This window comes from Zalophus californianus, chromosome 9, assembly GCF_009762305.2.
Source record: "Zalophus californianus isolate mZalCal1 chromosome 9, mZalCal1.pri.v2, whole genome shotgun sequence".
Classification (NCBI taxonomy): domain Eukaryota; kingdom Metazoa; phylum Chordata; class Mammalia; order Carnivora; family Otariidae; genus Zalophus; species Zalophus californianus.
Window position 1 is genome coordinate 117626446 of NC_045603.1, and position 26783 is coordinate 117653228.

Consider the following 26783-nt stretch of genomic DNA (forward strand, 5'->3'; position numbering starts at 1 on the left):
CTATCACATGGAACATTTAAATTAAAGGGAAAGAAATTAAGGTTGCTTTTGTATTATCACATTCCAGAATCTTATATTCCGTGATTTTAATAATTATTTTTTTGTCATTTGGAAACATTTTAGATTAATGCAGGAAAAAAAAAAAAAAAGAATTAAGTGCCTTGGCTTTATTCCCAAAACACCAGAGAATGGAGCCAATTCATTTGTTTAGTTATTTATAATACAGAGCAAATGGTATGTCTTACAGAAAGAAAATTTTCCAGCATTTTGTTACACATTTAATGTCTAATACTGCTTTTGGTTCACAAAGATTTAGAGAAATGAAAATAAACCATTTTATTTGTTTTTAAATTAGGAGTATCAGTCATTGACAGTATTTTGTTTATCCCCCACAGGCAGTTTATAAAGCATCATAGTAAGTACTGAAAATAAATTTTTACTTCTTTTACGTGTAAACACAAAACACAAAATGAGTAATGAGTTCATAAGTAATTTGACATTTAGTAGCAGGATTTAAGATGTGTTCTACAATCTGAACTTCCTCCATTTCTTTTACTACTCTTAAAATTATTAATATAAAGAAACTATAGCTGTATCACCCATGCTCAGATTTCGTTTCAAATTCATTTTCCTCCTTTTTTCTTGCCATATTTCTAATACTCCTTCTTGTTCTCACCCCAAAGTTGGCCCATATGCATGTACTTAGTCTTAGCCTATGTAAAATTGAATTAGGTTGGTACAGTCTTATTGGTCCTGCCATTTTAAACCAACTTACAGGTTTTAAAGCTTGTGAGATATATACCTAGATTACAGTGTCTGAAATTTACCCAACAGCAATGGGAGTGGGTGACGGTCCCCTTATTCCCAGCTTCTTCCTCTGGAGGCTCTAGTCTCCTAATGCCAGCTGTGATATTATAGGCGGTGCACTGAGTACCCAGCCCCTCTTTTATACTAATACGTACTGAGTCTTTCTACAAAGCAACTGATCTATAAAGACAAAAATTACGCTCATCATCTTACAGTCTTTTCCATATACCAGCATTCCCACAAGATGTGACTCCGTTGGCACTTAAACTTAAAGATTTTTGCTTCTGTTGAGTAATGATGTGGAGTTCATTTTTAAATATAACAACGACAAAATCCCCAAACTTTTGTAGTATTTTATAACCTAACAAGTGTTTCATGTACCAATCCTCATAACAGCCTGGTAGGGAATTTAGGTCAGGAGTAAATAACCCACTTTATGGATAAGGAAAATTAAGTCGTTTGCTCAGGGTCTCTCAGCAGGTAACTGACAGAGTTGATTATCTGCTGGCTCCGAATCTCATATTCTTTGGACAATGCCCCCAAAATGTGCTAAAGTTCAAATCCTGGCCTTTTACTCTTTTAAAGCTTAACCTAAAAAATAATTCTACATTCTTCTTAACTCAGACTTTCCAAGATTGAATTAGCATCTTTTCAATAAATAAATGTTTGTGTTCCAAGTTGGTTCACAGTACTGTTCATCATGGAATAATTTTAGATGCCCATTTACCTTCTTTTGGTAGTAGCATTAGCTTTTAGCCTAAAGTATTTCAAATTTATCTACAGCACACCTTGTAGAATACTGATTAATTTAGGGGAAAAAATTTAACTTAGCACTGTGAAAACTACAGAATTATTTCCCTAAAGTTAGACTTTCTCGATTTTCAGCTAGTTCTTTAATGTTGAAAACAGATCTAATAGTAACTACACTCTCAGCTATATCTGGCAGTTTTTAAAATAAATCCAAACCTCAAAAGCCCCTTAACAAATCCCTGGTTTAGAAAAACCTACAGGTATTTTAAATTACTACACAAATGATAATTTTGCACCTTTAGTGGATTGATTATTGCAGGCCTCTTGATTAGAATTGACCTTTCTGGGGCGCCTGTGTGGCTCAGTCGTTAAGCATCTCCCTTCAGCTCAGGTCATGATCCCAGGGTCCTGGGATTGAGTCCCACATCGGGCTCCCTGCTCCGCGGGAAGCCTGCTTCTCCCTCTCCCACTCCCCCTGCTTGTGTTCCCTCTCTCGCTGTATCTCTCTCTGTCAAATAAATAAATAAAATCTTTAAAAAAAAGAAAAGAATTGACCCTTCTCATCCAGATTCTGTACTTTATAGGTAACAAATTTAATATCCAGGAAAACTAAGTGACTAAGTGGTTCTCACATATTCGAACAAGACAGGACCCCCTGCTCATCTTCCCTATTCCTAATAGTTTGCTTATTTTCTGTGTGAAAATTAATCATTTGAAAGAAAAATTGGTGAAATTGGTGCCTCATGCTTATTGACTGTTTTTAAAGTCACTGTTGAATTTCTTGAAATGAATACTTCCAGCATTTGTCAGCTAGCAAGCGGGGTCCGTTTTCATACCCACGTGCCCCCCCCCCCCCCCCCAGCCCACAAAATCTTAAAACCTTGAGTTAACTCATCTCATCTCTGGGACTGCAGAAATTCAGCAAAGTAACTGGAACCGTTATCTGTGGTAAATCTAAAAGTAGTGCTCCCACTTGCCCTCTTTAAATGTAGAGCACCTGCTGTGCGAATGTGGTTAATGCTGTCTTGCCATCAGGCTGACTAGCCCCAGCGCTGACCACTTGACTACACACGTTCCTGCTTCCAGTCCAGTTTCATCTCCCTCCTTCCTAGTATCTACTGTCACAACAGTTCCTCTTGGATTTACAGCCCCGTTCCCTTTACTTCAGCACCAACTGCCAATTGGTTATGGCAAGCAGGCATAGAGCATTCAAAATTCTCCTCACTTCCTAATCTTTTAAAAAATCATCTCTCTCCTAGGAAGATAGAGCATTGGATTTTTGGTGATGAAAATAACCAAATCTCAAAATGACTTTCACAAAGCCAAATATTTACCTAAATGCATGTTATGGAGCTGATTAGTAAAGAAGCTTGGCCATAATAAGTCATATTATGATAATGAGTTGAATTATTATAAAAAATGGGGATGTTTGAACCAGGTGATGGTAGCCCTTACCAGTTTATATAAAAGTTAATAGGACCTACTGTTTCCAGAGCTCTGTTTATAATTAATGAAGAGTTTCAGTAAGTAGAGATCTGTCACTTGATGATCAGAGAGAAGCACATGTTAATATATTATTGGCTTATTTTTTAAGCATTCTTTCTAACCATACCTTTTAAATTTAAGGTATGTGGAGTTTCTTGAACGTGTCATCTTTATCAACCTCAAAAAACCTGATGTTCGGTAACTGGTATTGATTGCTATTAGTAAGGTTGAGTAAAATTTGCCTAGGTAGTTCAATTTTTTAGAATGACTTCACTTCATTGTGGTTACATTAGATTAAAAAAAAAACCCTGTGGTATTACAAAGATTAATCAGTTGTTACTTGTTAGTACATAAGAAAGAGCTTATGCTTGCCTACTGGAAAGAGAATTCAGCCTGATAACAACTGCTGTCCATCTCCTTTGGTTTAAACTGAGTGTAAGTATCTCAGAAGGCAAGTAAAAAGACAGTTTTCCCATTTGAATTTCTTTTTAAGACAAAGAATCCATTAGCATTATTTTATTCTCCTTTTCCTTAAGGACAAGGAAAAATCTCAAAGATTTTTAAACATGTATTTTGCTTGAGGTATAGATTGACTTTCTAGGTCATTTGTAGTGAATGTCCCTTTTTGTGGACTTGGAACAGAAGCAGTTTGTTCAATCCATAGTTTTAGTAAAAATTATACACACACACTCATGTTATTTTGGAAATATGCCCATTGAGGGGTTTGAACTCCCAATCCTGAGATCAAGACCTGAGCTGAGATCAAGAGTCGAACACTCAACTGACTGAGCCACCCAGGCACCCCTTCCTATACACTTTTACATTAGCCACCATTTCTTCCAACTTATACAGATTTACTCCTCCCTTTGCAACACACAGTTTATTCTACCTTTGAATAGTATGCTGTTAACATTCCTTAAATGATAGTGTAATTTGGGGAGGGGTTAGGATTACCTCTTCCTAGCAGAAGTGAAATAAAAAGCAAAGGTACTTCAAGGAACAGACTGTTTAGCCATTGTCTATGCCAAAAATTACAGTAATTTCACAGAGTTTTATAAAATTATTCTCAACTATAATTTTAAAATACAAACTACGTTGATGTCATGCTTTCTTTGAGTAATTATTTGAATGGTGAGAAAAATTCGTCATAACCCAGCTCATTTTAGAAGAGGCCTGTTGTGCTCTGTTCTAACCTGCAGCAGTGGACTGTAGGTCTCCTGAGGAGTAATGCTTGTTTGTGAAGGGGGGGCTAGAAACACACTGTGTTCTACTTTTGTGCTGATTGGAATTCTCTTGGTTACAAATGATACAGAGTTTTTTCTTATTAGCTCATGCCAAAAAGGAATGTTGGCTCACAGTGAAGAAGTTTTGGAGTAGACCTAGTTCTGTGCATGGCTGGATCTGAATACTCAAGTGATTTGGCATCAAGATTGTGTATCTTTTTCTCAGTTTTGCTTTCTTCATTCTCAGATACTTTTTCTCCACATGGTAGAAAAGATGGCCGCTGGCAGCTCAGTTTACTGATTTTTATAGTTCTTGTTCCCCAAGGGAAGGGAAGAGAAAGACCATACTTTTTTCAGTATCCATATATGAAATCTGATGGAGAGACTTATGACGGGTCCTGACTGGATCATATTCCTTGCCCTTGGCCAGTCACCGTGGACTCAGTGCGTGAGGACCCTGTGAGGGGTCAGGCCTGGCGTGCATGCCCATCCAACAGAAGGGTGAGCCCTCTGGTGGCCCCGCCGTACCCCAAAGATAGAGATGAGCAGCTAGCAGCATGCGTTCTCTGCAGTCATCATGCAGAAGATGAAGAGGAACAAAGAAGATAAGAACATCATGAGATGAAAATATCTGCCAGGTTATAAGATGAAAAACAGCTGTCCTGTTTTACTTGGTTTCATTGTGTTATTTCATTAGTAGTCAGGTTTTCACAAGGTTTTTTTTTTCCCCAACATTTTTATTAGGCTTCCATGATTTGTCTCTTCATGTATTTCGCTCTTCTTCTGTTATGATTTTAGTTGTTCCTATTTATAAGAGCTCTCAATATATATTAGGGCTTCCATTTTTTTCTTTGTTGTTTGAAAAGTAAGTCTAAGAGTTATACATAAAGTTTCACAATATGCTTAATTGATTTTCTACCTGTCTATATTTTTCTTTTTTTTTTTTTTTAGATTTATTTATTTATTTCAGGGAAAGAGAGAGAATGGGGGGAGGGGTAGAGGGAGAAGGAGAGAGAATTCCAAGCAGACTCCACGCTGAGCAGTGTCCAGTGCAGGGCTCGATCCCAGGACCCTGAGATCATGACCTGAGCCAAAACCAAGAGTCGGATGCTTAACTGACTACACCACCCAGGTGGCCCTATATTTTTCTTGATTTGTGAAATCTTATAGATGTTCTGTTAGAATTTTAGTTGAAAGCGATAACAGTGAAAATTTTTTATTCAGATATGAATCATCAGCTTAAACATAATAACTTGTAGTATTCTCCCTTTGGAAAAAAATCCAAATTGAAATACGGAGTGTGTATTTTCTTTGAGAATTAGTTCTTTATCTATTTTTTGGAAAACAGTATTTTCCAAAAATAAAATAAAAATTTGGGGCACTTAGGTCTGTCTTTTTTTTACAGATTAAGAAACAGTGATCACTTTGAATTTGAGTATATAACAATTTCAGTGTCCTCTCCACCTTTTCTTTATTGTGAAGAGCTATGGGGCTTTTAGTGACTAAAGTAAATTAAGGCCTCAAATGTTCAGTCAGCCCTTTGATTATGTAGTTCAGTTTACCATGAGGGATTATGCCACATGATAATAGCAAGTCTACAGCCTTGATAGTTCATAAATGTGTTCTGCATGCATAACTTAACATCTTAATGTAGTATGTGACATGCCTCAGACAAAGATGATTGGTTATTTTCATCTGGCAGAGTATTTAAGTTTGATTATTAAAAATATAGAAATACGTTGAAAATCTGACAGCACACTGGTTTTCTCTTTGGACAACTAGATAGTACACATTTCCTTAGAGTGGAAAATGAGATATGCCTGAATTATTCTTGTTTGTACATAATCTACATATTGGTAATAATGAAAGCATATGTTAAAATTAGGGTTTTAAAATTCCTACTAATATTACAACAACAATGGTATTTTTAAGACAATAAAAAATTTCTCACATTTTTATAGGGAATGAAGAATTGGTTTTATTAAAGTATCTACATAAATGTGAGGTAGTGTAATTCTTTGTATTTTAAAAAGTATAGCTTTTCCTTGTCTCTCTTTAACATAGTAGTAAATATATTTATTCTAAAGAGTGCAACAGGACTGAAGTGTGTGAGCACAGGGTACTAGCCTCCCACCCAGGCCTCTCCATTCACCCTTGCTTACTGGAGCAGGTGGGTGTCTATTCCAGCCCTTTTTGCACACATAGGCTTAAAGCAGAGATTATTTCAACCCAGTGTAATACAGAAATTTCCTCCAAAATGTAGTAAGTCAAAAGAGATTGAATGCATACCTCTAGGAAGTCCAGAGTCATAAGAAAAAATTACCTTTGAAAGTTTGTTTAATATTTAATCCATGAACATTGTGAATTTCACTCGGTGATATTTAATTTTAAATAAATAAATGTAGAAATGTTTCAAATTACTTTGCAAGGCCTAAAATTGTCTTGAAAGGTTTCTCCCAGGGCATCTCCTAAGCACTCTTTGACACAAGTATTACCCACCACTGTTGGGAATGTTTTCTGTACGGAAATTTCTTCCTGCGTTAATACTCTCAGTACTGCATACACCAGATGATTTCTAAAGAATACAGTATTTTCCCATTCATAACCATGCATCTGAATTCATAACAGTTTGGTGGCCCACGCCGACCCCAGAAGACCCAACTTACTTCATACACATGTATCATTTGAAAAAGTTGGTTAATTTGTGGTAATTTACATCATAATGACAGTTTTAAAGAATATTATAATCTTTAATAAAATTAAATTTTTATCCTTATTCAGTTGACTAAAAATTATCTTCTTTTGAAAAAAGGAGTAATTGCATGCTCACCAACATAGGATATTTAATTGTCATATACTTAGTAAACTTGATTCATAGAGAAATTTTAAAAATGTTTTCTAGTGCTAAAATATAAAGAGCTGCTTTTAAAAACTTTGTAAAAACATAAAATAAGCTTAAAATAGTCAGAATTTACAGATTTTAGCTATAAATGTTGTAGCTTTGTTATCTTGATGAACTAACAATGACTATTATTAGTCATCTTGATGAAAATGCTAACCATTAAAATGATAGAGCATTCTTAGAATTTGGTCAAAATTAAAATAGTTTAATCTTTTAAATCAAGAAATCAAAAGCCTGTTTCATCATTATAGTATATTCTTTATAAAGGGCTTTGTTATGATTTTCTAAGACGTAGGGCATTTGATTTTAGGGAATATAGTTCTGGTATACTATTAAATTATAGTCTCCTGGCCTAGAATATTAGAATTTAGACCATTGATGTTTTTTATAAGAGTAAGAATTTTGAACAGAGCTATTACTCACCAGTTTGGAAAACAAATATAATTTATACTTCTAGAGCAAAAATTCTGGTATCAGACTCTCTGGGTCCACATTCTGTCCCTGTGGCTTGGTAACTTTACACAAGTTACTTAACCAGTCTGTTTTGGCTTCTCCATCTGTAAAATAGTACTTACTTCATAGGATTTCTTACGGATTAAATGAAAAATATGTTTAAAGTATTTAGAACAGTGCTGGTACCTACTAAGCTCTGTACATATGTTAGCTAGTGTTATTACGTATGCATGCATATGGCATTTCTGCTCTTGACAGATTGTGACAGGCTTTTGAGAAGCTTAAAATTCATAACATCTAAAACATCTATATTTCTACAGGGGTACCAGGGCATCTGCTCGAGGGGGCAAGTGGGGATTTCTCCTCTGGGTGAGGGCTGACATTTGCTTGGGGAAGAGGGCATGTATTCCAAACTACCGGTGGTTGTCTCAGTCCATTTGGGCCACTGAATACCGCAGACCGGGTGGCTTAAACAATAGCCATTTATTTCTCCCAGTCACCTTGCTTAGCTTCCTGAAATGAAGACATTTACAATTGGGAAAGTAATTCTTTTAGGGTGATTATTGTTCTGCTTTTATAGCTTTAGGTTCTGAATACCTGTAACTTTGGTATCTTGATTATCTGTTAGTGAAGTTATTAATTGTTGGTAAAGAAGCAACTTAATTTCTTGGACCACATTCTCAGAATTATTTGGAATTTACGAGAGTAATAACTGTATAAGATTTTTAACAGACAACTATGTTATTTATTGGTGCTTTAGTGGCTAAGTGTTAAAATCTGTATCTTTTTTTTTAAATAACGAATATTGATTATTAGTAATTAGGTCATTTGGCATTCTGATTTGTTTTTCTTTTTCTTAATTTTTTTTTTTTTTTAAATAAGCTCTAACCCCATTGTGGGGCTTGAACTCACAACCCCGAGATCAAGAGTCACGTGCTCCATCGACTGAGCCACCAGGCGCACCACCAACATTTATTTTCATTTTATTTTCTAGATGAACCAACGAGCCCCAGCATTGATCATGACCTTGCACACATCCCTGCTTCTGCTGTCATCTCAGCCTCCACCCCCCAGGTGCCCCAGGCACCCTCCATTGCAATGGTCCCACCCAGCCTCACCACGTCGGCTCCTTTAATTCGCCGCCAGCTCTCCCATGACCAGGGTATGTTCTCGTGAGTGGCTGTGCAAACCATCTCTCTCTCAGTTTTCCACTTAGAACGCTGTGACACACTGGGATCTCCTTCCTATGAAAACGATCTGGAAACCACTCGCAAAGGTCTACATGTTGGCTTTTAATTACAGAATCTGTGGGACCTCCCAGCCTGGATGCCCAGCCCAGCTCGAAGACCGAAAGATCAAAATCCTATGATGAGGGTCTCGATGATTACCGGGAAGATGGGAAATTGTAAGTCTCGAGCATATCATTTCATTTATTTATTTATTTATTTTTAAAGATTTTATTTATTTATTTGACAGAGAGAGACACAGCGAGAGAGGGAACACAAGCAGGGGGAGTGGGAGAGGGAGAAGCAGGCTCCCCGCGGAGCAGGGAGCCCAATATGGGGCTCGAGCCCAGGACCCTGAGATCATGACCTGAGCTGAAAGCAGATGCTGAACGACTGAGCCACCCAGGCGCCCCTCGAGCATATCATTTTAAATATTTGTTTGTGGGTGCTCAGCATGACTTTGACATATAAAGACTGAATTTTAATGATTTCTTTTATACTTTTAACTTTATATTAGAAATGCAAATAAAAAATAAAGTTGTTATTCCATAATATATTCAGGTGAATTTTTTAAAATTAGTATTTAAATATCAGTAACACATAAACATAATGCAAAAAATATGTGTATTAAACAATGACTGCTACTGGAAGCTTCTGGCCACCAAGGTCTCCTCTCAAACATATAACTTTGTTACTATTTTCTAGCTACTCTCTGCATAAAATCACATGTACACGTTTTAGGTAGCCTTATGTACAGAATATGTGTACATATTCTAATTATTTTTATAAATAAATGATAGATGCTGGGCACACTGATCATGGAGATCATCCAGTGTGTGTATTCCTGGCTCAGCTTTTTCATGCTTGTTTCATTTTCCGCTGAATAGTTGTACCAAAATATATCTGTCATTCTATAGTCTATAAGTAGACATTTAGGGTGATTGAATCTTATGCACTGCAAACAATACTTCAGTGATTATATTTGTACATAGTCCATTTAGTATATAAGTGAGTATGGCTGGAAGAAGGATTGTTACATCAAGGGAGTATGTATTTTTTATTTAATACACATTGTTTGCCGCTCTCCATAAAGCTTATACCAAATCACATTCCCACCAACAATGCACAGAAGTCTCTGCCCCTCACCGGCCCAGCATGTTATTTAACATTTGAATTTTTGTAAATCTAATGGTATCACATTGTGGGGATTTTTTTTTTTTGAAAATATCTTATTAATTGAATATCGTTTCATACATATTTAAGAGATATTTATATTTTCCTGTGAACTGCTTATTCATATCTTCTGCCCATCTCCCTACTGCTCTTCCTTACTGACTTCTGGGGGCTCTTTATATAAAGGAAACTAGCTCTTTTCTGAGATAAGTGTTGCAAGTCTTTTCCCAATTCAGTATTTTTCACTGGATTTTCCTACTTTTTTTTTAAACTGTGCAAAAATAAACTTTTTCTTTGCAGTTAAATTTAGGATATTTTTTTAAACGGCCTCAGATTTTGAGTCATATTGAAAAAGCCTTTCATCCAGAATTACAAAAGTCTTCTGTGTTTCCCTCTCAATGTTATGTTTTTCTTTGTCTTTTGTGTGTGTGTGTGTTTACAACTTTGATTCATCTGGAGTTTATTTTATTCCAATTAGTGAGATAAAGGGCCAGCTTTGTATTTTCCAATGTCTCTCAGTTGTCCCCAAAGCATCTATTGAATGTTATATTTTTCCCACTGATATTTCATCTTTTTTATATACTAAATTATTAAATATATTTAGTTTTATTTTTAGCCTCCATTCTGTTCAGTTGATTTATCTGTCTACTCATGTACACCAGATTCTGTTCATTGTAGTGGTTTTATAATGTTTTTATTATCGACGGGACCATTCTCTCATTACTTTATGTTTTTTCTAAATTCTCCTGGCTATTTCTGTTTATTTCACTACTTCAACTTTTAAAGTCAGTTTTCTAGTTCTTAAATTTTTATGGATAGTGTTAGTGACAGAGTGTTTTAATTTATACAATTAAGGAACATTGACATTTTATGATTTTGAACCTTCAGAGAACAATTTGTCTTTTTTTAATCAGTATTTTTGTATAGATTCTCTGAAGCTTCCATTCAATGATTATTTATAGTCCAATAATAGCAGTTCTTCCTGGACCAGCTACATGGGGGAAGTTTGTGTGGGGTGTGTCCACGGCAGTGGTCCAGACTAGCAGGAATTGTTCTGATGATGCAGTGTTGAATTTGTGAGCTCTTTTAGCCTTTACTTCTTCCTCACTAAAAAGATATCATAACTGCCGCATTTCAGAGTCTATTTCACCCTGCACCAACTGCACACTGCTTCCTGCAAAGATGACTGTGTTTCCTCCTTCGTTTTTATACTCCCTGATAGACGTGGTGCTGAGCGAGGCTCCTGTCCCCAGCTCTGGCACCCTGTTTCCCAATGTTCCAAACGGGAAAGTTTTGATCTTCAGAGGGCAGTGCACTGCAGTTTTGTCTAGAGATGTGCAATGAGCGGTGTCCCATCTTTCTGTATCCCTCCTTTCCTTCACCGCATTTAACCACCCGTCTTCATGTACGTGCATCCATTGCTGTTCAGAGTTACAGGTGTCTCCTGATAGTGCTGGAGATGGAGTTTGCATAGCTGTTTCTGGCTATCTTGTTTGGGGTGGTTTGAAAGGGGAGGGCAGTGCCATCCTCAGTCTCATCTTGCAATCCTAAATTCCTTAAATTGAATTTTGAATTAAAAAAAATAAATCTTTGTCCCCTACAGTTAAATTGTTTTGAATAGTTAAAGCGAACCTATGTTCAGAAGCCCTAAGCCTTTTCAGTGGCAGCAGCTGGTCTCACACCAAAGCATCCCAAATGTGGTTGGCAGGAGGAGTGGTGGGCCCAGACTGGCCCTCACTACGCTCTCCCTGCAGCATTGTCCATCGTTATTAATATTGTGGAAGCCCTTTAATAGAGCATTGCAACTATGGTTAACGAATCATTTATTCTAAAGCTCCATGTTTAGCCTGAGTAGTTTTTTCTTTCATCTAAAAGGAAGGATAAAATCTGACACTTCATGCAGAGACAGTTTAAATTTACCAGATCCACTAAGGAAGCTTTGATCGTGGAATCAAAACTTTAAGTACTTGCACAGTTAGCTGTTTTTCTCATTTGCATGGCACAGTGAACATTTAACATGGTAATGGTGAAATGTCAGCTTATCATTGACAGGTTACTTGTAATGTTCAAATTGTTTTTATTTCTTTAAGGTGTGTTACACACTTATTGCAAATATTTACATACTTCTTGCCAACAGGTCCTTCAAGCACGTCTCTAGCCTGAAAGGAATCAAGGTTGGTATTCAATATTTTTTAAGTATCAGCAAATGATAAATGTTTCTATTTACCTTAGATTATTACTTTGGCTCATTATAGGGAATTATTTCTATTATCGTATATTCTGTCAATTTCAGGTACATTTGGAAAATAGTGTTCTTTTCTAATTTCTAAACACATTCACAAAGTATATAATACTTTACACACATTAATGCTGATTTTTCTCACTTCATCGGTCTATGGCCAAAAATCTGACTACCCAGCAATCCTGTATTTGTTGTATGCTTGTTTTCTCTCCTCAAAATTCTTACTTCAGGCCTCCCCTCCACCTTTCTCCATGAAGTCCACCCCTGTCCTCTCCCATCGAGTCCTCCCTCATACTTCATTGAAAACATACACCAAAGGCTGTTAGACAGGAATTTCCTTGTTTTACATTCTCCAAAAATGTCAGCCATCTTCATTTGTGCCCCCAGTTTCTGCCCTCCACTCTTAGCGTGAGTGTCTGTACTTGGAACATGATCCTGTGAAAAACCTACATCCACATTTCTTTGATTCTGTCACTTAACTTTTTCAAGACCCCTCTCCTCTCTGCAAAATCGCTTTTGCCAGTGGCTCATTCACCATCACAGAAGCACATTCCACTATGTACTATTTTTTAAAAACCTCCCTTGAATCTACATCCCCCTCTATTTCCTATGCCTATTTTCTCTTCCACTCTTTTTTTTTTTTTAAAGATTTTATTTATTGATTTGAGAGAGAGAATGAGATAGAGAGAGAGAGCATGAGAGGGGGGAGGGTCCGAGGGAGAAGCAGACTCACTGCTGAGCAGGGAGCCCGATGCGGGACTCGATCCCGGGACTCCAGGATCATGACCTGAGCCAAAGGCAGTCGCTTAACCAACTGAGCCACCCAGGCGCCCCTTTCTCTTCCACTCTTCACAGCAAAACTCCTTGAAAAAATTGTCTATAGTGTCCACTGCCTCACATCCCGTCTTTCTCAACCCACACACGCCAGAATGACACTGCTCACACCAAGGTGACCAGGGACGTTCAGGTTCCAAAATTAATGGTTGTCTTCGATTTTTCACTTCTTTGACCTTTCAGTAGTCTCCAACACAATTTCCCATTCCCTTCCTAAAACATTTTCTTCTGCTGGTTTCCATTTCTGCCTCTGCCTAATTAAAATGGTGGAATGTCTATAACTGGTTCTGACCCTCTTTCTTCTCTATCTACGCTCATTGCCAACATGATCTTAACCAGGGGTCTCCCAACGTTTATACTGCTGGCATTGGCCTCTTCCCCAAGCTGCAGCTCACGTAGGCTGTTGTCTTTATGTGGGTGTTTAATAAGCAATCACGATAATGGCCAAAGAGATCTGGATTGCCCCCAGACATGTTTGTCCACCAGTTTTCCCCATCTCACTAAATTCACTTCACCCAGGTGTTCAGGCCCCAGATTTGGGCATTAGCCTTGTGGCTTCCTTTTCCTCCCTCCGTCATATCAATTATTATCCACTCTACTTTCAGGACACACCCTGAAGCTCTACATTCCTCCGTCTTCACTTAAGTTAACTTTAGTCCAGGCCACCATCAAGCCTCACCTGGATTCCTGCAGTAACATCTCTTCTCACGCTGGAGAATCTGTTCTCCAGGTGACAAGCAGAGTGACTTTTTTTTTTTTTAAGGCTTTGTTTATTTGAGAGAGAGAGACAGCAAGAGAGGGAACACAAGCAGGGGGAGTGGGAGAGGGAGAAGCAGGCTTCCCGCAGAGCAGGGAGCCCATTGCGGGGCTCGATCCCAGGACCCTGAGATCATGACCTGAGTCGAAGGCAGACGCTTAACAACTGAGCCACCCAGGCGCTCGCGGAGTGACCTTTGAACTGGAACCTGATTCATCACCTAATCGCTTCCCAACAGGCATCCTACCATGTCCTAAAAGACCCTAAACAATCTATTCATTAGCTGTTTCTCTCACACTGAACAGTGAACATTTAAAATTATAATGGGTAAGGGGCACCTGGGTGGCTCAGTTGGTTAAGCATCTGACTTCGGCTCAGGTCACGATCTCAGGGTCCCGGGATTGAGCCCCATGTTGGGCTCCCTGCTCCGCGGGGAGCCTGCTTCTCCCTCTCCTCCTGTCCCTACCCTCGCTCATGCTTTCTCCCTCTCAAATAAAATCTTTAAAAAAATGGATAAAATAAAATGATAATGGTAAACATACTTAATTCATTAGCTATACATTCTCCCTGAACTTTTCTTTTTCCTGACCTTTCATGGATGGCCCCTTTTAAAATTTTTCCTCCACATTTCATCTTAAATACTCTTTCTTCAGGAGGCCTTGCCACAGCGCCCCCAACTTCTAGCCACGACTCAAGTCATTTGTTAACTGCGTCTCCTTGTTCCTTTCCCAAATGGTACTAATCACAGTCTGATCATTTTCTTGTCTTTTTTATTCCGATTTGTCTTTCTCACTAAAATATGAGCTCTTGAGAGCAGAAAATTATACTATTTCTGTTATTTTTTAATGATTAAAAATTCCTGCAGACAACTTTTTAAAAAAAATGGTGGTAGTCAACTCACTTTAAAAAAAATAAATAAGACCAGAAATTTTTCTCCTGTAATTGATAAAGGTAGTATTTTTTCAAAAATAACCCTTCATTTGGAACATTAAAAGTGTCTTTTTCAGCAAAGCAATTTCAATGTGCAAATGTTGATAAAGGAAAAAGCTGGTGTTTTACTATATTTTCTTGGTCTTTTCTGTAGATCACAGACAGCCAGAAGTCGTCAGAAGACTCTGGGTCCAGGAAAGATTCTTCCTCAGAGGTTTTCAGCGATGCTGCCAAGGAAGGGTGGCTCCATTTCCGACCACTTATCACTGACAAGGGCAAGGTAGTGCGTTTTCTCAGCTGCTGCGGGTGTATGAAATGCAGCCCCTGCAAAATAGCACATAAAGTCTGTACAGATAAAATGGCAAATTACCCAGAAGAGAGAATGGAAAATATCACTTCTAAATAGCTTTTTCTACACAAAGGAAAAATTATTTTTTAAAAAATTCTAATCATTGATATAATTTTATTTTTTTTGTCCTATGTATTCAACTGTAAATGGAATATACAGTCTTATATTTTGCCAACAAAAAGGAGAAATCAAGGTATTTAGAAGGAACTCAGCTTTTTTTCTTAAATAGTTTCTTAGCCATAGATTTTCACAGAGTCTTCCTTTAGGAGTGGCAGTTCTTCATATTAATAATTTAAAATTTTTAATTTAGCTTTTCCCAGTTTTTTTCATTTAAATTGCCTTTATAATTTCCTCCTTTCACTTTGTTTTATAAATACTGCGTTATATAAATGAGTATCACAATATTTATATGCTTCATTAAGTAGATTTCAATACAATAAAAACTTTGCCATAAAATTTCTTATAATATTTGGGCAGATTATTTATAAAAAAATTTTAATACTGTCAAAAGAGTTTAATTTTTAAGAAAACCCACCTTGGATATGGATATTGTTGCTTGACCATATAAAGTTGATCAATTTTGTTAGTTTCATTCATGACTTGTACCTGTTTTTTGGGATCTCCTTATGTAGTTGTTTGTCATTTGCATGATCTGGGACTTGTCTTAAGCCTTACTCTCACTGAGAAGATTTTTCGGACGGATTTTGTTCTTATTTTCTATTCTCTTAGCATTTTTATATATTTTATAAATTTTGCTACTCTTCTTTTACCTTACTTTATTCAGTTTATCTTAACTACTTTGTTCATGAACAATACATTTTTTTCCCCAACCAGATTAAAGTTGAGATTTCACCCTCCTTGATTTTGATAGGAACACCTTGCCTAGCTTGGTTTATGCTCCAGTGTTTGTCATTCCTCTCCTAACAAACGTATATGATCGTGAAGCAGACACCCGCTATATCCACTGGGTGTACACGTGTGTGTGTTAACAGTGTTGCTTGATGTGTTTATCATGTCACCAAGAATGAGACAAACATCAAGTATCCCTGAACTGTTTCATGTTTCCCAGCGAGTTGGTGGAAGTATTCGGCCGTGGAAACAGATGTACGTTGTGCTTCGAGGCCATTCGCTTTACTTGTACAAAGACAAAAGAGAACAGATGACTCCATCTGAAGAAGAGCAGCCTATCAGCGTCAATGCGTGCTTAATAGACATCTCTTACAGTGAGACCAAGAGGAAAAATGTGTTTCGACTTACCACATCAGACTGTGAATGCCTATTTCAGGCTGAAGACAGAGATGACATGCTAGCATGGATCAAGACCATACAGGAGAGCAGCAACCTCAACGAAGAGGTGTGTGCTCAAAGTGATGTTGATAAAACCAGATTCTTTCATCACTTTTTTCTTAGGAAGACAAAGAAATCTGATACATTTGAAAAAAATTAAAATAGGCTGTTTCCACTTGAAAAATTTATCAAAAGGAAAACTCAGGTGTACCTCTTTTATATTATTTTCACTTATTTGAAAGTCACATTACTGAACTACGAAAATAGATAATTCATATATTTTGCCTATTTTCTCAGAAGCAGGATCAGGAAATCCTAGGTACTAGTCCTGGTCATTGCCTTTATGATTAAATCATTCCAGATCTGGTTCCTTATCTCAAAGACAGGATTATTGTGGGGCTTAAGTTAGAGTGAAAATATTTATCAAAACAAATTACTATGTAAATGCAAAGGGATAACAAGTATGAGGATTTTCCTTCATGGAGACACTTAGCTGAGAATAAATAGAACTTGCTGTAGTACAGTTACTGGCTTCTCAGAAAACCTGCATTGTCAGAAATCATGTGAAAAGCCAGTTTTTCTTTTTAATAGGGAATGTTTAGGGACTTGAGAGTTTCTGGCTCACAGATATCAAGATATTTTTTTACAACAGGAATTTCATTGATAATGCAGTATTTCTAGTGTATGTAATTATAAACTTGACAGAGCACATCTGGCAGTGATGAAGTCTAGCTTTTGCTCAAGAGTATCTTTTCATATCATTAACACAGTTTTTCTTACATGTTGTTCTCACTTTTTGTGCTCATTGGTATGGCAAAAAAAGCACACAACATTCTTTTCCCCTAACTCACGGGACACAGGGACACCCCTATTAACTGTAAGGTTATGCAAAGTATGTTCTCTAATATAGTCATTTCCACTTATATCCAATTCAAATTATGAAAACTTAGGTCATAGGTAAAATGACTGTGCCTTTTTCTCTGATAGTTTACAACCTACCATGTTTGTGGTTAAAAAATTAACACCAGATCCATGTCAATACAATCTTTGTTCTATAACCAGCACTGTAAAGAGGGCATCAGACCTGAATTTCTTCAAAGCAAACAGGGAAAGTAAGAATATTTTACATGAATAAGTCTCAGCAACCATATGAATGTGTCCTATTACTGTCATCACCATTTTGCAAACAAGGACAGTGGCAAAGAGAGGTTATGTAATTTCCATACGGTCACACAGCTGGTAAGTGTCAGGGCTAGGATTTAAACCGGGGCCTGCGATCTCACTCTAGATCTTAATCTCTCACCTGGTAAGTAGGAAGAGTATTTGAACTCGAAATGGTTTAACTCCAAAGCCTATATTTGTAAATTTTATTATTCATTATAATCAAAATGAAACAAACAAAAAAAGTTGAGGATACATGTCAGTGTATAATTAGAACTGGTAGAAAAAAAATCTTCATGGTGAAATCCGAGTTTACCATATAGCATTATAGAAGTTAATCTGTTGAGGTTGAAAAGCCCAGTTTTGAGCTTTTTCTCTTCTGATAATCTAAGTGTGCCACTTCTGATACTAAATGACCCTCTGTCTCACTACTCCTATAAATTCATCATTAACAGATTTTGACAGTATTTTTCCATCTTTTATCCAACTGTATTATTTTGAAATGCTGATCATTCTTTCTGGGATTAAAGAAAAAAACTGGCCCGCTGCTTCCCAGTCGTTTATAAAAAATGTCACATCAGGAAGTTTGAGCACCTGCTGCTTGCTGGTACTATTCTAGGGATTGTGGGGGTACAAAAAATAGAAAGCTCTTTTGGCAGTAGGTGGGGGGGCACTTGGATCATTTCCCGCATAGTGATACTGGATGGTGATGGGGAACAGAGATTTTAAAACATATCCATTGAGAGTATAAGAACTGTCCTAGCTAAGCAGCACAGTACAATAGAGAGCCTCAAAAAAGTAGGGATCCCGACTTACGTTTCAAACTGACTTTATATTCTTACCTCCTGTTTCTTCTGTAGGACACTGGAGTGACTAACAGGGATCTAATCAGCCGAAGAATAAAAGAATATAACAGTCTGATGAGGTGAGAATCCCACCACGCCTACAAGTTAATTCTGGATGTAAAATACACAGTTGTTAAGAAATGTTCATTTCTTTCAGCAGCAAAGCAGAACAGTTGCCAAAAACACCTCGCCAGAGTCTCAGCATTCGGCAAACTCTGCTTGGTGCTAAATCAGAGGCAAAGACCCAAAGTCCACACTCTCCCAAGGAAGAGTCAGAAAGGAAACTTCTCAGTAAAGGTACTGATGTTAGTGTTCCTGGATAAATTTAACAAAGATGATGGGTTAAAGTTGGGATTTTAAAGGTATTTCATGGGGCACCTGGGTGGCCCAGTTGGTTAGGCATCCGATTCGATTTTGGCTCAGGCCATGATCTCAGGGTCGTGAGATGGAGCCCTATGTCGGGCTCCATGTGGAGCCTGCTTAAGATGCTCTCTTTCTCCTTTTCCCTCTGTCGCTCCCCACTCTGTGTCTCCCCCGCACCCTGTCTCTTGCCCTCTGTAAAAAAAGTTAAAAAAAAAAAGAAAGGAAGAAAAGAAAGAAAGAAAGGTATTTCATGTTTTTCTGTACCATTTTTGCTGACCTCAGCCCATCGTGCGCTAGCTCAAAGGTCACCTTGGGCCCAGTCTAGGCTAATGGGGCTTTCCCTTAAGATGAGTCTTTGTCTTCAATAAAGATGAAGTGAAGGAGAATATACATCTACATAAAAGACACTAAAATTTAATGCAGAGGATCGAGGCACTGTTATTTTGAGATAAAACCATCATGTTTCCTTTTGCTAAAATCTCACTATTAAGATGTCACATTGATCCTATTTTCTTGACTGTTTTAAAGAAAACCATGGTACAGATTGTAAAACGGTAGAAAAGCATAACTGATTACATTAAATTATATGGGAGGTTAAAAGGAATGCTGTATTAGGAAGAGAATATAATACAGTATTTTGATAAATATAGGATCTATCATTTATAGTATAGGACTCTGATGTATATCAATCTTGATAAAGGCCTTTTAAAGTCATGATATAAACATGCTTGTTTCCATTTTCTTCTTCTTCTGTCTTTTTTTTTGCATAACAATCAAAAGATGATACCAGTCCCCCAAAGGACAAAGGCACATGGAGAAAAGGCATTCCAAGTATTATGAGAAAGACATTTGAAAAAAAGCCCACTGCTACAGGAACGTTCGGCGTCAGACTGGATGACTGCCCACCAGCACATACCAATCGGGTAGGAGACCCCAGCCGCCCGGACTCCCTCCGGTCATTAGTTCAGTTGTAGGCATTATAGGACCTGAGGACACAGCCCCTCAGATGACACAGAGTATCATTAATCTGCTGAGTATAATTCTCTTCATAGCCCACTCCCTCAGCATTGCTGACCCGTAAGGGTGTGTTGAACAATTTTATATATAATGCTCTTTTTCTAACATATTGACTCTGAGATAGAGTAATGATTCATCCATTAGGAATGTATCTGAAATGCTAAGAGTTCATTTTCAAATCACGTGTGTTTCTGCTTTTAGCACCTTAAAAGAAGGATGAGAACAGGAACCTGATTAAGAAAGTGTAATAAATGTAAATGTGCATGTGTGCGCGCGCGTGTGTACACCGTCCATGTTAGGATTCGTGTCATGAGTTGCTTGATGTTATTCTCTCCCCTTCTTCTCCTTTGGACTTTATTTCCCTGTATTCACCTGTGCTATTCCCACATTTCTCGTTACTTCAGACTTGCCTCGTTTCCTCTTCGACGTTCATCTCCCTGGGCACCCTTCTCTCTCTGTCTTGACCTGTTCTCCTCCCGCTGTCCCAGATCTCTCTTGCTGCTTCTAATCTATTCCTGGTTCCGCAATGTCTATATTCTGCATTTTCTCTCTATCAAATAGCAGCAATGTATGTATTTCCTCTTGGATGGAAAGGGCCTCTTAGCTGCAATATATATCTGCTAACAAATATAAACATTTGTGCTGTATTAAATAAAATATTTATTTCTTGTTTTGCAGTATATTCCATTAATAGTTGACATATGTTGCAAATTAGTTGAAGAAAGAGGTCTTGAGTATACAGGTATTTATAGAGTTCCTGGAAATAACGCAGCCATTTCAAGTATGCAAGAAGAACTCAACAAGGGGATGGCTGATATTGACATACAAGATGATGTAAGTGTGTTTATTTCTATTCAAATACCAGATTGGTGGGTTCCCCCCCCCCCCCTTTGGTGGTATTGACTACAAAAATGCCATGTTTCTATTTTGTACACCTAGAAATGGCGAGATTTGAATGTGATAAGCAGTTTACTAAAATCCTTCTTCAGAAAACTCCCTGAGCCTCTTTTCACAAATGGTGAGTGAACTCCCACAAAAGATACCAGTTGAAACAGTTTAAAATTACATTGTCGGAAAGCCATAGAATATTAATATTTTGTCAAAGAATGCAGGAGATTTTGTTTAGTTGTTACTTCTCTATAAAGCATAATTATGGCTATTTTTTGGTCATTCAGATTTTTTTTCCCTCCGAATAAATTTCAATGAAAAATGAGAATTTATAAAATTATTTAGGTTCAGTAAAACATAAGTTATCCTGTTCATCCATGTTTGCTTGTCAAGTTAAAAATATATTATTATTCTCTGTCAAAAGTGTTCAGACATAATAAAGTACAGTTAGTAGAAAAACATTTTTTCAGTCAAGCCAAATATTTAACTTATATAAGACACTGTTCTTGATGTTGTTGGGGGACAAAAGAGAGTGGAGACTATAAATATGGGACGGTACTCTCAGAGAACTCACATTTTAGGGAATTTTATTTGATGATAATAAGGCTTTGGAGGGTCATTAAAAATGATAGCTGTTTTGGAGACTTACATTTCAAAGGCCGTTTGGGGTCATTACTACATTTAAGTTTTTGTATTGGGTTTTGAAGTCAAAACTTAAAGGAAATCTCGATCACAACTCACCTAAGCAATTTAAGATAAACTTGTTTTATTCTTCTTATTGTTGTTGTCAGATAAATATGCCGACTTTATTGAGGCCAATCGTAAAGAAGATCCTCTAGACCGTCTGAAAACATTAAAAAGACTAGTAGGTATTATTTTATATTTTTGGAGGTGCAACTGAAATTCAGCCTCTAAATCCATAATGAAAATAATATGTTTCAGATTCATGATTTGCCCGAACATCATTATGAAACTCTGAAGTTCCTTTCTGCTCATCTGAAGACAGTGGCAGAAAATTCAGAAAAAAATAAGGTGCGTAAAGTACATATTGAAGAGGTGTGTTTTAGGGGCTTCCGTTTCAAAGATACATGTTGTTGCTTCATGTCAGTTAAAATAACGGTTATAATTCAACAAAAGCTCTAAAATACACCCTGTTGGCCAATGAGCCCCTCTAAAGATCACTCTTAATAGCAAAAGATCCCATATTATCATTTGCCACCATTTTTAAAAGACATTTCCTTTTACATTTATCCAGCAAGAAAAATGAAAAGTAAAAAATTTTACTTCATTTTTCATCTGTACATTTGCTATACTTTCGCACAATACAACAATCAAAATGTACCAAACAGTATACAGGGAAAACTGACAGACATTTTCTTTTTTGTTTTTCAGTTTTAAGCAGATAAGATCTTCTTGTTTGTTTAACAGCATCACATCACTTTAGTCAAACACACCAAAATTTGTTATCCATTAATATTATCTACTACTCAGTTCATGTTCAGTTTTTCCTGATTGATTTCAAGATATGTCTTTTCACCCCTGTTTGTTTAAATCAGTGTCTAAATGTGTGTGTTTGGTTGACATGTTATAATCTTACCTTTATATCATTTTTACCCGTCATTGATGATTGTTGCCTAAACCTGTGATATCTTCAGAGGTTGCAAAACAGTGATTTTCTAAATCTCGGGCATTACTTAAAAATATAGAAACAAAGTCATTTTGGTTTCTGGAGAAGAAAAAAAAACAGAGTACCACAAGCTCAGGAACACTGATGGCACCTTTTGCTAGGGGTCATGCCTGCTGAAGGTTGAGCAAAATGCATTCATTCAGGTCAGTTTAGAGGTCAGTTTAGTGTCTGCCATGTTCCAGAAGACAGTTGCTCATAGCTATAGTAAGGCTGGAGTATGAGAACGGGATCAACCCCTATTATGCAGATTGAGAAGTTTACAAGCAATGTTATAATATCCTTTAGATTCTCAATTTCCTCAACAGTGATAGGGCATAAAAGGAAAAAGGAAAAAAAGCGAGTGAGAGAAAGAAAGGAAAAAAAAAAAAACTATATCAATTAATTGTACTGTTTCCAGAAGTTCAGTAGGATCCAAAAAATTCTCAATATAGTTATAGCTGAAATATTTTCTAATTATTTCAGCATTTCCCAAAGTGCATTACATCGTTCATCACTTTTGCTGGTTGTTAGCAGTACAGGGGACATAGCATCTGATGGTCTAATTAGTTTAGAAAACGGTGAATTAAACAACATGTAACGGGGTTCTTTACTGTAGAATTTTTTTCGTGGCTTTACCATATGAACTAACACTGTGACTCTTGAGGAAGTGGCTAAGGGATATATATATATATCCACTATACTTGTGGAACGTCTTTCAAAAAATACAGTTTGCCTTAAGTAATTAATGAACAAATAAACGGTGCACTATTTATGTTATTAGTTTTATGTAGGAGCCAGCTAAAAACTCTATACACTTAAATAATAATGTGTTATCATTAGTCTACAAACTTAAACAAAATCATAGTAGACAAGAACCTAGTACAAATTTTGCGTAAGAACTTTGAGATGGATTTGATTTTGTGAGCCACTTTTACCAGTGTGGATGTAGAAATAAGATGCCATCTTCCAGAGGGAGAATAAGAAACATGCCTGTGTGCCCAGTTCAAGTCAGCCCTTCCTGCAGTCACATTTTCTTTCCACTAGGTCAACTGTCTGTGAAAATACAATGACTTTGATCACAATTTCTCCATATATCTCTGTCGTAAGCACAGGGTAATGATTCATGTATTACAATAGTTAACACACTAGATTGCTTCAGAATGGGAGATCTGTGCATTTTCCACTTTGCACCATACCTAAAATATGTGTGGGCATGTGCATGGCTCCCCCAAAATAGTATAAGTAGTGTGGTTCCCTAAACCAGTTTGACTTTTTGAGTTCTGCAGTGATCCCCCCCCCGCTGCTGTGGTATGTTTTCAGTGTTGGTTGAAGTTATTTGACATTTTAATCAAATCCTGACTTCAAAATATCATACCAGACACTATAAGATACAACAAAGGAACACAAAGGATCTATACTTTTGATAATTGTGTAATTAAACAAGGAATACAAAATACCGTGGAAATGAATGTCCAATATATCGAGGTGTTCAGATTGGCACAAGGATAAGCAAAGAGCTTTGGAAGTTTTTATTGAAGTAAAAATTGGTCAAAAAAGAATATTTCTGGACATTAGGTTTTTAAGTATTAGCACTTTTGATGTACTATGGGGGCAAATTTGGAAAATGTTACGTGTCTTTAAGTGTTTTTTTCTAGTTATTTTTGGGTTTTTGTTTTTTGTTTTTTGTTTTTGTTTTAGTTTTTGAGGGGAAGAGGGTTGCCCTAGTCTTTTGTGAGTTTTTTCCCTTTGATTTTAATATTTTTGTCAGTTACTGCAGCTCTTGCAATACTCATTTTGAACCAGATCAATTGCTTGAAACCAAAGACTTCATGGAAAAAATGAATGCCAGTTAAGCACGGTACATTGTCATTAAAGCGGGAAAAAGATGTTAGGTGTAGATTAGCTAATAGAAAGCCTAGCTAGGAAGCATTAGTTTTTTTATGCACAATCGGTCAACCGTTCTTCTTTGATTTCTTTTTCATCAAAAGAACCTTTCAGAAATAAAATGCCAGACACGCCAATGGGAATTTAAGCCTACTTTCTTAGGAAAAATTCTGATATCTTTCAATAACATCCTTTGTTCCAGATGGAACCAAGAAACCTAGCAATAGTTTTTGGTCCAACTCTTGTGAGAACATCTGAAGACAACATGACCCACATGGTCACTCACATGCCAGACCAGTACAAGATCGTAGAGACACTCATCCAGCATGTAAGTTCAGGCTTCGTCTCACCAAGAAAATACTTTTTTTGTGAGTAGCTGGTATTTGGTAGGACAGAATTTGGTTATAATTTTTTTCTCTAAGAAAACTACTTTTTTGTTTCCTATATTATCCTCCAAAAGATAGATATATTCAGGGGGTCCTTTAGTTTCTCTTTTCACCTTTTTTTATTTTAAATTTTAGCATGACTGGTTTTTCACAGAAGAAGGTGTGGAAGAACCTCTTGTAAGTATCGTCCGTCAGCCTTCGTACTGACTTGTTTTCATTCGGGACACACCTCCTGATGCTCCAACAGCGTCAACTTCCTGCTTTGTGTGCTCTTGTCTGCTTTGCACCCCGGAAGCAGGTCTATAGCTCCTCAGTTTCTGGTCGAATGAAAATACAAGTATGATGCTTATTTTGCAGTTAATGAATGACATGTAAACCATGTAAGAAGTTAAGCAACTGTGTTCCACTCAGTAAATGTGTCTTTTACTAAATGTTTGAATTTTAAAGACAGTGTCTTTGAAGAGATGATGAAGAGATCTTTGTTTATTAACCGTAGACAACAGTGCAGGAGGAAAACACAGTAGACTCACAGCCAGTGCCGAACATAGATCATTTACTCACCAACATTGGAAGGACGGGAGTCTCCCCGGGAGATGTATCAGGTAACTCTTGCCTGGGCAGTATTGATCTCTAGGTGAAGCTAAATTCTTGTAACATGAAAGAATGAATCAACCATAAGTAACGATTCACTATGATTTTTTTCCTTCTCTTCTCCTCCTCCTTTTTGTTTTGTTTTTTTTTTTCCCCTTTCTACTAATAAAAAACGGAACCTTCCTTTTCTGATTGATCTTACCTTCCGGTGACTAATGCCATTAGCAGTGCATGGAATTTTACTGCTTGTCAGAATGGAGATCTGAGGGAAATGAGCATGCAAACCACTGTTTTGTTCTTTTTTTTTTTTTTAATTCACAGTTTCCATGTAATAGTCATCACAAGGTAAAACAGATACATGCTACTGAATATGTGGTTGCTGTGACGGCAGAAAGTACGATCTAGACTGTATAAGTGGTTCTTACTCTTGAGCTCGATGTTCTGTTTAGGAGCAGCAAGTGAAGTATGTCGAACTGCTGATGGGCGCCATTTTCATAAATACAGTATATTATTTGTCACTAAAGATGTCACAGTAAAAATCGACCTGATTTGACATTTTCTTTCTGTTTTCTCCTGCCGAACGGTTGCACTAAATCTAGCATGTTGTTTCACACGCTGTTCTCCCTTTGTCTCTAGTTCTGGTTTGAGTCCTAAAGGGTTTTTTCAGCACTCACTGATACAGGCAAATCTATACTGATGTTGCGCAGGCGAAGTGGGAGGAGTCTATCACACGGTAATGTCGCTAGTGGATTCTGTGGTGGCCCTGATGGACAGCTGGAGCTGTAGGAAGAAGGAGGATTGCTGTCCACACTGTAGCTGCCTTGTCTGCAGAAACCCCCGATTCTTGTAAATGCAAACACGGTTGATCTGTGGTGTAAATTTTCTCTTAAAGATTATTGTAAACAGATCAATACTACTTTCTTAAAAGTTTTTCTGCTGTTTCTTGTTATTTCTGAAGCAGACCGTGAGGAGAAATAGCATGGTATGGTCTACCAGTTCTTAAAGTCATAAAGCATTTAGCCATGTGTTCAAAGGGGCGTGGCATGGGGCTCAGCTCATTAATTTGGAAAATCCATTTCCCTCAAGTTGAAAGACGAAATTCCACAATTGGTCTTCTCCTGAATAGTGCTAGCCCCTTCCTACCCTCTTTATAATTGTATAATCTGAGTTTTTGCCAGACAGTGAAAATTATGGTCTCCATTTTTCCATTTCCATAATAGCATTTGTGATAGATAACTACAAAACTGGTAGCAATTTAACCAAAGTAGTCAAAAGGATCCCTGCCTGCACGGATATGAAACTGGGGTCTAAAGCGCAAAGATCAACATTATTGAAAAACCAAAGTGACCTGGAAGCAGGGTTACCTAATGCATCCAGATGCATGCAAGTATATGCTTATAAAATTTGAGTTTGACAGTCTGACAAAAATCAGCGTGAACACACCGAGTATGAGTGTCTCAATTTGTAGCTAGGACAACCAACCGTCTTTGAAAGTTCTACATTGTGTATCAGTTTCAGATACAGGATGTGGTACATAGTACAATTCTTAAAAAGGTCTTCAATC

General features: G+C 37.1%; 1 protein-coding gene across 1 annotated transcript in view; it reads left to right on the forward strand.

Annotated features, from left to right (window-relative positions):
* ARHGAP21 (Rho GTPase activating protein 21) overlaps window positions 1-26783 on the forward strand; it is a 132412-nt gene that overhangs the window by 100177 nt on the left and 5452 nt on the right. The window contains 15 exon segments of the mRNA XM_027592366.2: window positions 8615-8782; window positions 8923-9025; window positions 12157-12193; window positions 14937-15062; window positions 16201-16485; window positions 18440-18504; window positions 18585-18721; window positions 19568-19710; window positions 20483-20638; window positions 20744-20822; window positions 21484-21557; window positions 21635-21724; window positions 24445-24570; window positions 24764-24805; window positions 25125-25230. Of these exon segments, the coding sequence (XP_027448167.2) occupies window positions 8615-8782; window positions 8923-9025; window positions 12157-12193; window positions 14937-15062; window positions 16201-16485; window positions 18440-18504; window positions 18585-18721; window positions 19568-19710; window positions 20483-20638; window positions 20744-20822; window positions 21484-21557; window positions 21635-21724; window positions 24445-24570; window positions 24764-24805; window positions 25125-25230 (1737 nt within the window).